Source organism: Saccostrea cucullata, unplaced genomic scaffold, assembly GCF_032062105.1.
Source record: "Saccostrea cucullata isolate Sc308-1 unplaced genomic scaffold, CSIRO_AGI_Scuc_v1 ctg2883, whole genome shotgun sequence".
In the NCBI taxonomy this organism is placed as follows: domain Eukaryota; kingdom Metazoa; phylum Mollusca; class Bivalvia; order Ostreida; family Ostreidae; genus Saccostrea; species Saccostrea cuccullata.
In genome coordinates this window covers 1-16,206 of record NW_026936464.1, presented here as the reverse complement: position 1 = coordinate 16,206, position 16,206 = coordinate 1, and the positions used below count along the sequence as shown (strand labels likewise).

The 16,206-nt window shown below is 34.2% G+C and overlaps 1 protein-coding gene and 1 long non-coding RNA gene across 3 annotated transcripts; both read right to left on the bottom strand.

The window, feature by feature from the left end:
* Positions 1 to 4,336: 4,336 nt before the first annotated feature.
* Positions 4,337 to 16,164, bottom strand: LOC134245663 (uncharacterized). 2 transcript variants are annotated; one of them, XM_062727938.1, is made up of 12 exons: positions 16,027 to 16,164; positions 15,330 to 15,572; positions 15,192 to 15,239; positions 14,089 to 14,391; positions 12,515 to 12,685; positions 11,817 to 12,332; positions 11,188 to 11,436; positions 8,742 to 8,993; positions 8,369 to 8,623; positions 7,477 to 7,604; positions 5,500 to 6,777; positions 4,337 to 5,336 (listed from the first exon to the last, which is right to left on the bottom strand). In XM_062727938.1, the coding sequence occupies exons 4-12, from the start codon at positions 14,360 to 14,362 to the stop codon at positions 5,304 to 5,306; spliced, it is 3,156 nt and encodes a 1,051-aa protein (XP_062583922.1). In that variant the 5' UTR covers positions 14,363 to 14,391; positions 15,192 to 15,239; positions 15,330 to 15,572; positions 16,027 to 16,164; the 3' UTR covers positions 4,337 to 5,303. The 2 variants fall into 2 exon arrangements, with proteins under 2 accessions (XP_062583922.1, XP_062583923.1); XM_062727939.1 differs by having other exon boundaries at positions 5,500 to 6,774.
* Positions 10,091 to 11,169, bottom strand: LOC134245664 (uncharacterized). The gene is made up of 2 exons (XR_009987486.1): positions 10,346 to 11,169; positions 10,091 to 10,185 (listed from the first exon to the last, which is right to left on the bottom strand). It is a non-coding gene; the product is annotated as an uncharacterized LOC134245664 (long non-coding RNA).
* Positions 16,165 to 16,206: the final 42 nt, after the last annotated feature.

Sequence of the window (16,206 nt, the reverse complement as noted above, 5' to 3'; positions counted from 1 at the left end):
AATTTAGTATAAGTACTAAAAATAAAAGGGAATAAAAGTTTTGAATTTCATGGTTTATATCAGTCTGGGGCTTGAGGGGTTGGGTAAAAACCTCAAAATTATTGCAATCTTGGAAAAAAAAACCTCTTCGATGTCAAGCAGACAAATTATTGGCAGAAAATTTTGTCCTATATTTGACACTTATGGCCATAGAGCAGTGTGGGATCTTTTTCGGTCAATGACCTACTGCGAGACGGGACCTCGATCGATTTATACAGTCTCATCCGAAAGACTGTTCTCCATATCCCACAGTGGCATCGAACCCGCGACATAAGGTTCAACTCATAAACTTCATGACTCCAGAGCAGGCGCTGGAACCACTGCGTCACTCGAACCCACTATGAATCTGTTTGCAAAGATTTTAATGTATTTCAGGAATCTAGTACATGTATATCTATGGTAATTCAAATTCAGTTTTATTGTTAGGAACATTCAAAACATTTAAAATAGAAAAATAATTTGGATTGAAAGAGGTGAAGATAACATACAACAATCAAATTCAAAGAATTGTGGTCCCCCGCTTTCGGTGTCTTTGTGGGTGAGATGTTATTTTTTTTAAGACATATTGTGTGTAATATGAACATCCTATCATATGTCATTTATTCAGAAAGTAACATCGAAGTTGACTTTTTTAAGGATGAAAACCCTTATCCTGAACGTTAAAAAGTTTTGGTCTAAGTAAAAAGTTTTTTAAAAGTAGGTCAACTCCAAGGTCAAGATCAAAGGGTCAAAGTCGTTGATATCCAATGAAAGGTTTTCTCACAAGGATTACATATTTGAAGTATGAAAGCCCTAGCTCTTACTATTCAAAAGTTATGGTCAAGGTTAAAGTTTTTTCATAAGTACGTAAATCTTTAAGGTCAAGGTCAGAAGGTCAAAGTTGTTGATATCCAATGAAAGGACTTGCCACAAAGAATACATATATGAAATGTAAAAGTCCTAGTATCTACCGTTCAAAAGAAAAGTTGTGACAAAAGTTAAAGTTTTTTTAAAAAGTAGTTAAAACTCCAATGTCAAGGTCAAAGGGTAAAAGTTGTTGGTATCCAATGAAAGGTCTTCTCAAAAGGATTACATATTGGAAGTACGAAAGCCCTAGCCCTCACTGTTCGAAAGTTATGGTCAAGGTTAAAGTTTTTTATAAGTACGTAAATCTCCAAGGTCAAGGTCAAAACGTCGAGGTTGTTGGTATCCAATGATATATCTTGCCACAAGAAATAAATTTGTGAAATATAAAAGTCCTAGTATCTACTGTTAAAAGGTTGTGACCAGAGTTAAAGTTTTTAAAAGTAGTTAAAACTCCAGGGTCAAGGTCAAAGGGTAAAAGTTATTGGTATCCAATGAAAGGTCTTCTTACAAGGATTACATATGTGAAGTACGAAAGCCTAAGTCCTCACCGTTCAAAAGTAATGGTCAAGGTTAAAGTTTTTTCATAAGTACGTAAATCTCCAAGGTCAAGGTCAAAAGGTCAAGATTGTTGGTATCCAATGAAAGGTCTTGCCACAAACAATATATATGTGAAATATGAAAGTCAAAGGTCAAATTTGGTGGTACCCAAAGAAAGGTCTTGTCACAAGGAATACACATGTGAAATATGAAAGTCATAGCTCCACTAAATCAAAAGTTATGGGCAAGGTTAAAGTTTTTGTGACGGACAGACTGACGGACAGACGAATGAGATTTAATGTCCCCTCGCTTTCGCGAAAGCGGGGGACAATGATGGACCTCAAAAATCTAGAAGCAATACAAATATGTGAAGAAAGCATAAAACAAGGACCATTGGAAATCTACAGATGGGATCAGGGTCATTTGAGGAGAAAGAATCCCTTGTTGACAGGTCACTCCCGCTGTGAGTCCTATATATAGATCAGGTAGAAGGGACATTCCGTAGTCAAATTCTGTATAAATGCCTTAAAATCAAACTGTAAACCAAGTATTTTCCGCGGTACTTCACTATAGAATTCATCTGTGAATACTTACATTCGCGACTGACGCCACGTTCTACACAAATATACATGGGTGAATAATTAGTTGCTGACGAGAATATTCGAGAATAAAAGAAGTTGGCGAAATTTGCGGATACTTCTCACTTGCGAATAAAAGATTGTTTATAATACTACCTAATGAAAGGTTAAATATACTAACAAGGATCAGGTCATGAAATCAAAAATTTGCAGGCTTAAAACGATTTAAAAAAAAAATTCTTTTATTTTCAACTTAAGTCATCGAAGTAAGTCCTCCTTAGGGAAATATACGCTGAATTGCCACGAGCAGGGGGTAAGTCCAAATTCATCTGAATACACTTTTAAAATATAAAAAGACAAAGTAGTTATCTGCTTTGGAATCATCTCAAATTTTGTTCATCTAATAGATATCTAATTCTGTTTTCATATTCTGAAGTTTAAAAAGGAAGATAGATAGATATCCCTCAATGACGTGATGTGAGATTTCATCATCCATCTGATACCTTCAATCAATTCTGATTAAATATTACACTTTTTTTCTTTAATGACCCATCGCCTTGGCGTAAATTTCCTGATAATTAATAATATTTATAGAGCTATCAAGTAAATTCCAGTAAAATCGTGGTCAATTTGTCAAAATTGAAAAAATAATCATCACTCCGTTCTAAAATATTTACTACTCTTTAATGCTTTTTCGTCAATATATATAACAAATTTCAAAAGATATATGCATAAATATATGCATAAATAAACAAATTATGAGATGTTATTAATTGTATGGTGTTGTATCTTCTCACGGCATGCGGATGTTAACGTCAAAGTTTCTGAAACACCGTCATGTTTCTTCATTGCGAAAAGGCTGGATAAGTCCCACTTAAAGTTAGGAGCTTCATTGGTGCACATAACTGAGTTTCCCTTAATTTCTCCACAAACAGTCGAGGAACCAATATCACACACATATGGGACCTTCTGAAGATTAATTAGCAAGTTATGGACAGCATTTCATATCGACAGTCTACAATGAGAGCGTCTTTCGCTATTACCATAGCTGTTTGCCCGTATGTTTTGTTCTACCGGGGTACTCGACCAGAAGGATTTTGCTAAGAAAGCTCCCATTTCAATTTTACTCGTATACTAAATATCTGATGTTTTCACAGTATCTGAGGTCTCTTACTGCTTTACTACTATAAATCAAACTGAATTGCTCTCCAGTGTGACTCAACGTCATCAAGCGTCACTATTTTTGTATATTGTGTTTACCATTATCCAATTTAGAATGCTCGGGAATCTGCCATTAAATTATGCAAACGCCTTTAATCTAAAAAAAAAGACGACCCCATTGATGGTATTAAAAGGTACAATTTTTGCCCTAATCTTATCCATTTTAATACTGTTATTTCGAAATAATGCTCGTGTTTTCCCCAGTGAAAACCTGGTATTTTGATCGTACGTCGTATAACCTTACCCTCTGCACATTCATGCATTATAAAAGTTCTATTTTTGTCTGTATTTTATGAAAAGAAAATAAAGATTCATTTAAATATGATAAATAATTATTTGCTGAAAATTAAAGCTTACTGCGCCCATTATTTTCCGAGAAAAGAACCTTCTCTACGATTTTAATGGACATCCCTTGTACATGTAGTTTTAGGGTAAAGTAGTACATAAACACATTCGAGGATTATGTTTCAGAAAACAGATATTTAGGTATTGTAGAGTGCCTTTTAATCAAAATTTGGAAGCAATTGTCGATCATTTTCTTACCAATGAATAATTATCCTTCTCTTGGTCATCTATCGCTATTTGTACATTTTAAACTTCAAAGTCAAAAGACCCACTGATTTTGATATTTAACCTCTGGCTTCCAAAAATATGCTTGATTTGTTGGTATTATAATGTGCATCATCTCAATTGATTCAGGATGACCGGCGACGTTCATTGCTGTATGCAAAATTCAAAACTTCCAAAACGAGGCGATGTAGCAACAAACAAGTTGACCTAAGAAGTAGTCTTGTTTAAAGTCGTCGTATTGCAATTTGTATTGTCGACGCAATTTATTATTAAGTCGAATGTTTATCGACATTTGACATAAAACACACAGGAAGATGCTTACTGTTTTGGAGGTCCGTGTTTTTTCTGCTTCTGATTTATATTGTTCAATGGACTGTAGAGTTTGAATACTGTTCGATATCTCCAAATGTCATATAAGTAAGTATCAGCAAATCGCTTTTTATTATATCGCTATTTTCATGTCTTTTAAACTCCATAAAACCTATTTTAATTTTTTTGTTAGGAACTTATGAAGATTTAAATAGTAATAACGAAAGAAACAACAATACAGTTTACTTTTATTAATCTCACTGGCTGCCATTTATTACATTGAGATTCAAAATGTCTTTTAATGAGATCAATATTCATCCTTTACAAATCTCACCGGAAATGCTGCAATAAAAAGTTTGTTAAAAATATTTATCTCAATCTCATAACTAAACTCAATTTTTTTGTCTAGGGTTATACTTTACAAATACATCACTAATCACAGTACAGCAAAAAAGGGTTGAAAACTGTCATCAGTTGCAGAATTGAACCAAAACCTTGCATTACTAGAAATTTGTTGTCTAAATATATACAGACAAAGAGTATTTTCAAAATATGTAACTACACATATATCAACTGCACAATTATTTCACAGATACGTGTTATTTGAAAAAGAAAATCATTCCACGCAATGCTTTGCGGTGCTATGCTATGCTAGCAATTCGGAAATAGTTATCTACTTTGTGCAATGAAAATTGTCTAAAAATGTCTAAAAAACACTTATACCTCTTCAAATTTAAAAATGATGTCCTATCAACAAAAAGTATTACCATGGATTTAAATAAAACTAATTATTAACATTTGTTCTCCTATATTCATCAATTATTGCTTTATTCAATTTTGTTTAAATGAAAAAAATAAATAAATAAAGAATATAATTTTCAAAAAAAAATATATAGGACTCAATGAGACTAGATGGACCTATTCTAAAACTACATTGCATTTGTATAAAAAGATTTAATTATGTAAATATTTGTATTATGACTATCAGGTTAAGACAAGTTTAAGATTTTGAATACACATAATACTGAGTCATACGTATAATGAAGAAATTAAAAAAAAAAAATCAAAAAAAAAAGTTTTACTTCCTAAGAAACACTCTTGTAAAGTTTTATTTTCATATCTACATATTTCATCCAGTACATTTAAGAAGATGTTAGTGTAATTTCTTCTTCCGATATTAGGGTACTGTTTACGTGAATTGCATCAAGGTAACTCCTCGTTTGTGGCATCACTAGCCTGAAAAAAGAGGACTTAATAATGAGAAGAACGTTTGTATAGAAGTGCTTTGCATTTAAAAGTAAAATATACAGAACCATCCAGAGAAACCTAATTCAATGAATTCATATATCCCTTCGATACGTATTTTCCTAAAAGAATATTTAAATTCATTTACTCATACCTGATACCAGTAGTGTAATAGGTTATCGCGCACTATGTTGTGTTCCCCGTGATTTAATTCATAATATCGTGGGCATAATCTTTCATTAGTTTCAAGTTCTTTAACGTCTTCCTCTAATAGGAAACAATCTTCATCCTCTTCAGTAATCCTCATATCCTTACACACATAACCAACTTCGTACAAAGCTTTCTGATGAAAGGTCGTGGCAAGTCGCTGAATCATGGTTTCTATGTGCATTCTGATTGCCCTGGTTTTGTCTGCCCTAAGCTCAATGTCGCAACCAGGCGTAAATACTTGAAGGTGAATAGAGGTTTTGTTCACACCAATAGCTATGTTCCGATCCCCTCCTTTTTCTTTATAAAAAGCAAGATTTTTACAGAAAAGGTCATCACTTAAAGACTCCCATTTGGAAAAACACGTAACCACAAGTCTGTAAAAGAAGAAATGCGGGAGGTACGTTTTGAAAGAAAAAACTAAAATAGGAGTCTTGCTTCCTTTCCTAATTACCTCTTTGCATATTTCTGTAATGTCGGTTTTGTTTATACTAGGAATATAATAAACTGATTCTGTTTGATGATCAGATGGGACCTTTCCATGTTCTATTTTCTCGACAGTTTGTGTTCGAATTTTTGCAAGAATGCCAAGTTTTTCCATGTATGGCATAATTTTGTCTCTTTGAATAATATAGGATTCACTGTTATGTTTCGTCCAAACTTTGTGAAGCGTCGAATCGGAAATTCTGCCGGTTTTCATGAATACATTCCATTCCTTTACCTTTCTGCAGAATGGGCGAGCATGTGTTGGGTCTGTAATAATATTTTTGAATGCATCAACAAACCACTGAACATCCAGTATAACATTTTCTCTCAGACCATGATCTGAGAAATATATAATCTGTCCAATCTCTTGGTAAAATCTAAGCATATCATCAATGTCGTTTTCACCCATTGACTTGAATTCATCCATAGATTTTAATTCCTCCATAGCCACAATTTTCTTTTCTTTATTTGATCGGGCATAATGCTCAAATATTGACCATTGAACTGGTATTTTTTCACCCCAATGTGGTAGACTTTTTGCAGTTTGAACGATGCATTTTCTTACGTCTTCTATTGCCTTTGCTTGCTCTTCATGCAGACTCCCCTCTGGACACTCAATTTCGAAATAACGCTCATTAGAGATATGGTCTTTTAACGTGTGTTCCTTTGGCAAGCAACTTTCGAGTTTGTCGTAGAATGAATTGTATGATTCATCATCAGAATTTTTATGCTCTCTCTGCTGAAAATAATAGATTCATGAAGATCAATCACTATCTTTATTATCACCTTTACATTTTTAAATATCAAGGGCTCTTTTTTTCTGATGATTGGTCAACATTAAAAAATTTACTCAGTCTTAAAGGTAATTCATGGTAAATATAAATGCTTAGTTTGTTTATCCTTTTTTGTCTCATTGATGACTACCCACTCACAACGGATATCGCAGTTGATTCGATACGGAAGGGCATGTTCTACGTATAAACAATTTCTAAAACAAGGTAAGTTATTGACTAACAAGTTGATGAAGCAAGAATTTCAGCAGTCTCGCTTATGGTTCGTAAGTTCTTAAGTTCTATGGTCGAAACAATGACCTTGTCAGCAAACAATTTTTTATTTAGTCAAATATTGACTGACTTTTTTCATACTGATTGTTAGGCCATCATTTACACTCTGAGTTGTCCACAGATCATTCGTTGTCCTTCCGAACATGACAAGGAGCACGCTGTGAGTGTAACCGTTCGGTAAGGATGCCTACTCCTTGATAGCACCCGATCACACCTCTGATGTTTTGGAGGTCCGTGTTTGCTCTGTTCCTATTTTGTATTGTTTAATGGACTTTTTAGCTTGAATACTGTTCGTTATCTCCACATATTTCCTCATACTGCTTTCAGGGGATAAGCTATAAACTGAGTTATTTGTTTTTAACGTTTAGTTTCACCTTTAATCGGTCGTGATGAGAGGCTATAAGGATGACAGGATTTGGCTCAGCTTTGTCTCCGTATTTCTCTTCCATCCTCTCGTCGTCACAGTATGTCTTAATGGATCGAAGCCAGAACACGAAATAATCTGTCAATAGAGAAAACATTTTCTGTAGTTCTCGGAAAAATAACTATAAAAAAATAACTATAAAAATATACATTTTCCTGTAAGTTAATCAGGTTATTATTTTTGTTAGAAGATATGAACGTGATACTTTAAGAATAGGGCTGAAATCTCTGAATAGTTTAATACATGCATTTGGCCTAGAGCAAGAGTTACATAGGTAAGAGTGTTTGAAAAGCATGTAATCGCTTCAATTGCTCGCTGCGTGTAAATATCGGAACATGATAAAATACATTGTTATATTCCTTTTTGTAATTGTTATCAGATATATACACTATCTATGCATGTTTCCAACTTATAAATGTCCTTAAAGATAATGTGTTTGCCAAGAAAAAAAAACTCAAAATAGATCCTTTCACAGAATCTGGAATTGAAATCTCTCCTCTTGAAAGTAACTGTAATCAAAAAAAATAACGAACTATTGAAAATAACGAACAAAAATCAATCTGAACGAAAATACAAAAATCTGTGAATATTGCATAAAACGTGGCCCTCCTAGGTGGAATGGGGTGTCTAGACATCCCCTCTCGATGGACACATCCACTTAGAGTCCTTAGTAGTGATCAAAACATCGCAACAAAAATAAGAATTTAATTTAATTTTTCCTCTCAACAACGATATGAGGGTTATTCAGTTGAATATAACCAAAGTTCTTTCTTGTAAATGGAAATAGGGATACAGAATTCAATTGGGTTAATATGGCTTTTAATATGAGTAATTTCTCAAACCTTCGTATGTCCAGTTTTCAAATAAAGATCCCATCGGGTCATGGCGATCTTTTTGGTAAGCAACATCCCTTAAGTCCTTGGACATGTCGACAACCAGTATGTAGAAGGCTCTTCTAGAGAGGTAAATCTGATGACAGGCATAGTAGGCGACTTGTCCAGCAAAGTCCGTCATACTTAGGAGTTTCCTGTCCACGTGCAAATTGACGGGAGGACTTTCCTTGTCGCTTTTATGCTGAGCATCGTCGGGAACGTAATCTTAATACACAATACAATACGTCAATTAATTATCATTATTTTATTATTAACTTGACCTACTTTTTAAATATTACGTTCCAATTTAAATAAGCAGCCTAATTTCTACACAAATCTTTACCTTCAAGTGTATCTGAGTCTATCAGGAATATATTGTCATGAACTTCAAGCCCTATGGTGGTTTTCGTTTCTCTCTGAAGGTCGTTTCTGTCCCGGCGTTGTAAACGTCTGAGCAAAGTTGTCTTTCCTGCCCCCGCACATCCTACGATCATTCCACGAGCTCGGTACATTTCAATGTTACCGTCTTTAAAATGTTTAACGAATCTTTGCCTTTGATCAAGGTTCCATGACAACACTTCCTCTGGAATTTGCACTACAAAACGTGTGAAAAATACAAGGAATCAGAATGTTCAGAGTCATTCGTCAAGAACCAATTTAAAAGATATAGCATACATTTTTGCAGACTGTTTCTTATTAAGATGTAATTTTACCAGAATTTATAATTTTACTCTTCTTGCTATTCATTCCAAGATTAATGTAGGTATTTTGATTTTAATTATATAATACAACAAGAGGCCCACGGGCCTTATAGGTCACCTGAGTATTGTGTAACAACTTTCAAACAATTAAATTTGGTTCGTGTTTTAAACCAGAGGCTATGAAATTCACAATTCACAATTTTGAAAGAGGCACCATTGCTTATCATAATTAAAATACTCTAGACTACTTATTCAATACCCAGTGGTAGATCAGAGTTACAAAGAGAAAATGTTCTTCCACTTTATAACCAGTTGTGCACCTCACCCCAAAAGAACCACTGACCCTGGGGCCACATATTTCAAAATTTTGCAAATTTTATCATAAAATGGTTGATTAATACCAAAGAGCAGGTTTCGAGGCATTAATTTATTTTCAGACTATGTACCCCCCCCCCTCTCCTCAGGGCATAAAAATAACATTTTGCTAGATGCACCTTTCTTCATCATAAATATATATACTTGGATCATTGGCATAAATTTCGCAATTTTGGAAAAGGCACTCTTGCTCATCATAAATATGTGCTCAGTTAGTTTATTTAATACCCAGGAGCAGAGAAGAAAATTTTCAAAGAATAAATGCATTTTCACTATATAATCTATAGAGCCCCACCCTAACACCAGAACCCCTGACCCTGGGGCCATAAAATTCACAAATCTGAAAGAGGCACTCTTGCTCATCATAACTATGTACTTAGTTAGTTAATTTAATACCCAGGAGCAGAGAAGAAGATTTTCAAAGAATAAATGCAATTTCACTATATAATCTATAGAGCCCCGCCTTAACACCAGAACCCCTGACCCTGGGGCCATAAAATTCACAAATCTGGAAGAGGCACTCTTGCTCATCATAACTATGTACTTAGTTAGTTAATTTAATACCCAGTAGCAGAGAAGAAGATTTTCAAAGAATAAATGCAATTTCACTATATAATCTATAGAGCCCCGCCTTAACACCAGAACCCCTGACCCTGGGGCCATAAAATTCACAAATCTGGAAGAGGCACTCTTGCTCATCATAACTATGTACTTAGTTAGTTTATTTAATACCCAGAAGCAGATAAGAAGATTTTCAAAGAATAAATGCATTTTCACTATTATCTATAGAGCCCCGCCCTAACACCAGAACCCCTGACCCTGGGGCACTAAAATTCACAAATCTGAAAGAGGCACTCTTGCTCATCATAACCATGTACTTAGTTAGTTTATTTAATACCCAGAAGCAGAGAAGAAGATTTTCAAAGAATAAATGCATTTTCACTATATAATCTATAGAGCCCCGCCCTAACACCAGAACCCCTGACCCTGGGGCCATAAAATTCACAAATCTGGAAGAGGCACTCTTGCTCATCATAACTATGTACTTAGTTAGTTTATTTAATACCCAGAAGCAGAGAAGAAGATTTTCAAAGAATAAATGCATTTTCACTATATAATCTATAGAGCCCCGCCCTAACACCAGAACCCCTGACCCTGGGGCCATAAAATTCAAAAATCTGGAAGAGGCACTCTTGCTAATCATAACTATGTACTTAGATAGTTTATTTAATACCCAGGAGCAGAGAAGAAGATTTTCAAAGAAATAATGCATTTTCACTATACAATCTATATAGCCCCGCCCTAGCACTAGAACCCCTGACCCTGGGGCCATGAATTTCACAATTTTGGTAGAGGACTCAATGCTTATTACATTCATGCTAACAGTTTGCCTGCTCAATGTCCATGAGTAAAGAAGAAGATTTTTAAAGATTGCAATAATTTTAGTGGTTTTGGCCCCACCCCTTAGGCCCCAGGGGGGCGGGGACCATGAAATTCACAATTTTTGTTCTCCTTTACCCATAGATGCTGTATACCAAATTTGGTTGAAATTGGTTCAGTGGTTTCAGAAAAGAAGCTGAAAATGTTCAAATGTTAACACACGACACACGACGCACGACGCACGACACACGACGCACGACGACGGACGAAAACGGATAGCAATAGGTCACCTGAGTTACTCAGGTGACCTAAAAACTCTATGTTTATACATACACATGTTACTAATGTCTGTATGGTTTTTTGTATCACTCATAGTTTTATGAGTTAGAATATCTATATCCATTCTTTTGATTAGATCTGCATTATACTCTGGTGGGACGCAAATGCACAGTTCCTTTTCCTGGGGTTCATATCCCGATGTTCTGAAATACTTCCCTAAACAGTCAGGAGCCTTGTCTCCAGCAATAAACGTATAATACATGACACACTCTGCTAGGGTGCTCTGTCTTTGACTGAATACATCTGAAAAAAAATTAAATTAACAGGAAAAGGTACTGTTTTAGCTGATATTGTGAAATCTTGTAGTGAGAAAAAAAAACGTTTTATTAAGTCTCATGACAAATTGGATCTGAAGTAATTAAATAAATCTATTCATTTTTGTGCAAAAATGTCAGGTAAAGAATTGATTGATTAATTGTATATTGTTTAACGTCCTTCTCGAGAATTTTCACTCATATGGAGACGTCACCACTTGCCGATGGAGAGCTGCACATATTGTCCTGTACTAGGCACTCAGAGCCATTGAGCGGATGAAGAACAGTTAAAAATTCGTAGAAATCCAAAGTGCTTTACTATTGACAGGATTTCAAATGCAAATATAAAACCTTAAATAAAAAACTCACATCCTTCTTTTTTCATTTCCAGGAGGTCTAATCTGTGTTTTTCAGACATCTGTCCTACTCCAGAGTCTTCAATAAATTGCTGAATCAGAAATTCTCTGAACTCGTCACAAAGCATTTTAGGTAGAACAACGCAGGTCTCATCATTTTGTATTTCATAATCAGATGTTCTCAGATACTTTAGAACAATGTCTCTTTTCTCATGGTCAAACAACCAAATAATTGTTCCTTTTGTATTGTGATTTTGCATGAGAGCCCACATTGTTTGCAATTCTATTTCTTCGTTTAGAAAAGATACTCCTTCTTCATCGACTAGTAAACTTGAGCTAGAAAATTTATCAGCAGCATCCTTAAAATCAGGGATTGATATTGGTTGTTTATGTTTCATTAGCTTCTTTATGTCATCTAATAATTTCAGGTGAGCCTCGTTTTTCCATTTTATCCTCTGGCCTTCACTTAAAAGGACACCGAAGAGCAAAAGACGTCGGATGTCGTTATCTTCAAAATTGCTGAATGTGTCTAAAATTGACAGAAAAAGACTTTCACAGGCCTGTGCAACTAAAAAATCATCATATGAAAATAAAAACATAGCAATTTCATTTCTTTTGAGATTGAAATACTTAAATCAGTGTTTAATTGATTTTTTTGATGCACTTTCTGCTTTCCAAATAAATTTAAACAATTACTCGTCCAAAACGTACCCAGTGTACAATTTTTTGTAGAGGCTTCACACTTTGTTATCACAAGGTGGTAAGTTCTGTCTTTGGGAAAAATGGGGAAAATTATGTTTTTCATTTTGTCAACTCTTTGTGATATGGTCTTGTCTTTTTCAACTTTGATGTTTGGTCCAATGAGTTTAAGAACTTCTAAACCTATGGAGAATTAATAAAAAGGGACAACAAACCAAAACTACGAGGGGTGATCAAAAAATTCGCAAACTATATATTTAAAAAACCACAATTTAGATTGGAAAAATAATAAGTACACACATAGCCATACACAAGTTCTATAAATAGCATATGCTGAATAAAGTTTGCTCCCTGTTTGTGAAGTCACAATGTGAAAATAACGTCACTATGTAGGTCACTTGTGACGAAAAATGATCGTCTCAGTCGTGCTCGTTCAACGAACGACTGTAAAAATTAATGGTATATCTTAAAAATCCATTTGAAGCTGCGTATAATAATTTGTACACAGTTCATTTAGGCAAATGACTTCCTATAAATTCAATCAATAATTGGATTGATCGTTTTAGTGAAGGAAGACATATGATTAGAAATGATACTTGTTATGTTGTCCAGTGAAAGCAAAATTGAAAAGAGATGTGTTTTTAATTAAGCAATTAGCTATCAAAGACGTCCAATTTACACTTTGAACAATAGCTGAATATTTGAACAATAATATAGTTATTGAATACCTAAGATATTGTTTACTTTAGATTTTAAACATATTAGATATGATAAAAAGGAGGCACCCATTCTCTATCCACCTTGAATAAACGTTTCTCCCGAGACAGAATATTTGGGTTTTGATGGTCGCCATGCTTATTTTTGGAAAGGATATTCTTATCCACCCAATCTGTTTGCCGAGATTTGCCTATTTCTGACAAATGAACCGTTCTTGAAATAAAATTAACTTACATGGAGAGAAATATAAAACTCCGAAAAATATTTCAGCTTTTGTGACAGAACGCTACGGAGGGGGTCACGTGACCGCCTATATCACGTGATTCGCGCATGAGTAGAACGGTGGCAAATGTGCATTAAAATCGGAGAGGACTAATTTAAAATATAATCAACACTGAAATCAAATATTGTTTCTTTTATGGAAGTTATCCAATTAGTTCGCGAATTTTTTGATCACCCCTTGTACATTCCAACATCCAGTGTATGTTTTTCAAACAGAATTCCTAAATCTGAGGAATGTTTACAATGTAATGCATACTGAGTATTCTAACATGCCTTATATATTAAAATTCATGCTAAAGGTCATATAAAGCTAAAATCTGAAGTACAATGTATCTTTTTGAACTTAATTTTAATATATACATCTTTAGACAACGAAAGGCAGAAAAGAACATTTCTGTTCAGTTCTTAGATAATAAACATACCGATTGTCATTTAATTCAATATGATTTTATAATCATTAAGGATAAGAATGTTGCATTTGCGGAGAATATAAAAATAAATTGTCGTTAAGTTAAGGCTAACCAATATGCTCGATGTGATCATGCTTATTGAGAAAATTTTGCTCTGGCGTGAAATCGTTTACTCACTAATTTTGACCTCGGAGCTTTCACACCTTAAGGTGATTCCATCTTCGACTTCCGTCCAGGAGGCTTTGTAGGAACCAGAGTCATTCTGATCAGATTCCAAAATGTAAAGAAAGAAATGTTTATCATCTTCGTCTTTTCCTACTACAGAGAGGTATTTGTTTGGATTATCAGAACATCTAATTGTCTTTCCGTGTTTAAACCACGTGACTTCTGACGGTGGATGATTTGTAGTCACACGTATACGTATGTCGTTACCATACTGTCTCAACAACATCTCGACTACCTCCCTTTTTCTCTCTGTATCTTGACAAAAACAATGAAGAAAATTAATGTAAAAATAAAGCCCTTATAGTATCTTATGAATATTTTATAAATATTTTACAAAAAGTTAACACCAAGCAATAGCATTGACAACGTGCTGCTTAACACTGTTCGACCTTTTAAAAAAGGGTAATACTTTTGCATTTATTCTTGTACATATATATATATATATATATATATATATATATATATATATATATATATATATATATATATATATATATATATATATATATATATATATATATATATATATATATATATATCACGGGAAACAGCTATATTGCCCTTCCGAACACAATTATATTCGCTCCCGTGCAATCATTCTGCAAATTACATTGCAATTAAGTCGGGTACGAAATTTACAGAGGTAGTTGCTAAGGAAACGTAAACAGTTCTGCGAAAATTAAAATATCCTAACAAAGTCTACTAGGATTTAATCATTTAAATTCAGCGGAACTAGATAGTTTGATTGAGGAGAAAAATTCAGTAAACACAACAAAGTTATGAACTCAAAAGTCAGCGCTAGTGTGCTGAAAACAATCTTCAATGAAACAAGACGGACTTTATCAGGATTATTTATAACAAACAGATAATTAACGAACAGTATTCAAGCCCAGAGGTCCATCAAACAATACAAAATTGAAGCAGAGCAAACATCGACCTCCAAAATATCAGAGGTGGGATAAGGTGCCAGGGAGGAATATAAAATATATGATAGAGATAAACAAAAATCATGTGAAACTGTATCGTTTTCTTTTACAGCGAAGTTGTACACCTACCTCGCTTTCTCTGATACAAAGTTTTGTCCCCCTTTTTCCATGATACATCTGAAAATATAAGCCATCCAATGTGTAGAAAAAATATTATACCATTACTAGTATTTAGAAATAAATGCCATTTTTACACCATTTCCTAACCTTTCTTGAGTTCTACACCTTCTTCTTTCCAAAAAGCTGTATAAACCCCAGAATCCAGATTTGTTGTGTTGAAAACATACAAATATATATGTTTTTCTTTAACATGTCCGTGGCTGATAGAAATATATTTCTCCGAATCTGAAGTCTGTATGTCCTGTCCATCTTTCTGCCATCGGACGGTATCATCATCTGGAGTGCGATGTATGCTGAATCGAATATGCAAATTTTCTCCGTCCTCTTGCACTGGAAAAATTGTATTATTGTAGTCTACTCTTAGTCCATTATTTACACACTAAATTGACAACAGACCTTTTCCGTTATTTCCCGATGGTGACAAGGAGCACTACGGGTATGACCGATCGGCAGGAGCTGCTCACTCCTCCATGGCACCTGATCCCACCTCTAATGTTTTTGAGGTTTGTGTTTGCTCTACCACTATTCTGTATTGTTTTTGGACTTTTGATCTTAAACACCGTTCGTTATCTCCATATGTTTCATCCAGGAACTTGAACGTAAAATCAAAAGTTTATATTTTAGTGAGGTGCTAGTTGATTAAAGATGTATAATACTGGACCGTGCAATGCATCTCTTTTCGTCGCGACGAAGTTTAAAATAAAAATATTTATTGGATTTTCTATAAATATGGCAAATACAAAATTAATATTTATTTAAAAAATTTCAATTTTCAATTTCTTACCTTCACCATCAGAATGCTGCCTATGATGACGTGGCCAATGCGCCTCTGAATTAGGGTACACTTTGAAATAAAATAAAATGTGTAATTATTTTTCTGTAAACTCATAAACTTGCATGGCTGAATTTTACCTATTATACTGCGTTGTAGTTATTTGACTATCAAAATTTTGCATAAGACTAA

Excerpts from the sequence above, each read along its gene's own strand:
- LOC134245663 (XM_062727938.1), bottom strand. The coding sequence starts at position 14,362 with ATGTTGTTGAGACAGTATGGTAACGACATACGTATACGTGTGACTACA. Across the intron at positions 12,686-14,088 it reads AAGCTCCGAGGTCAAAATTA|GTTTAGAAGTTCTTAAACTC; the intron begins GTGAGTAAACGA and ends AATTCTCCATAG. Across the intron at positions 6,778-7,476 it reads CTCATCACGACCGATTAAAG|CAGAGAGAGCATAAAAATTC; the intron begins GTGAAACTAAAC and ends TATTATTTTCAG.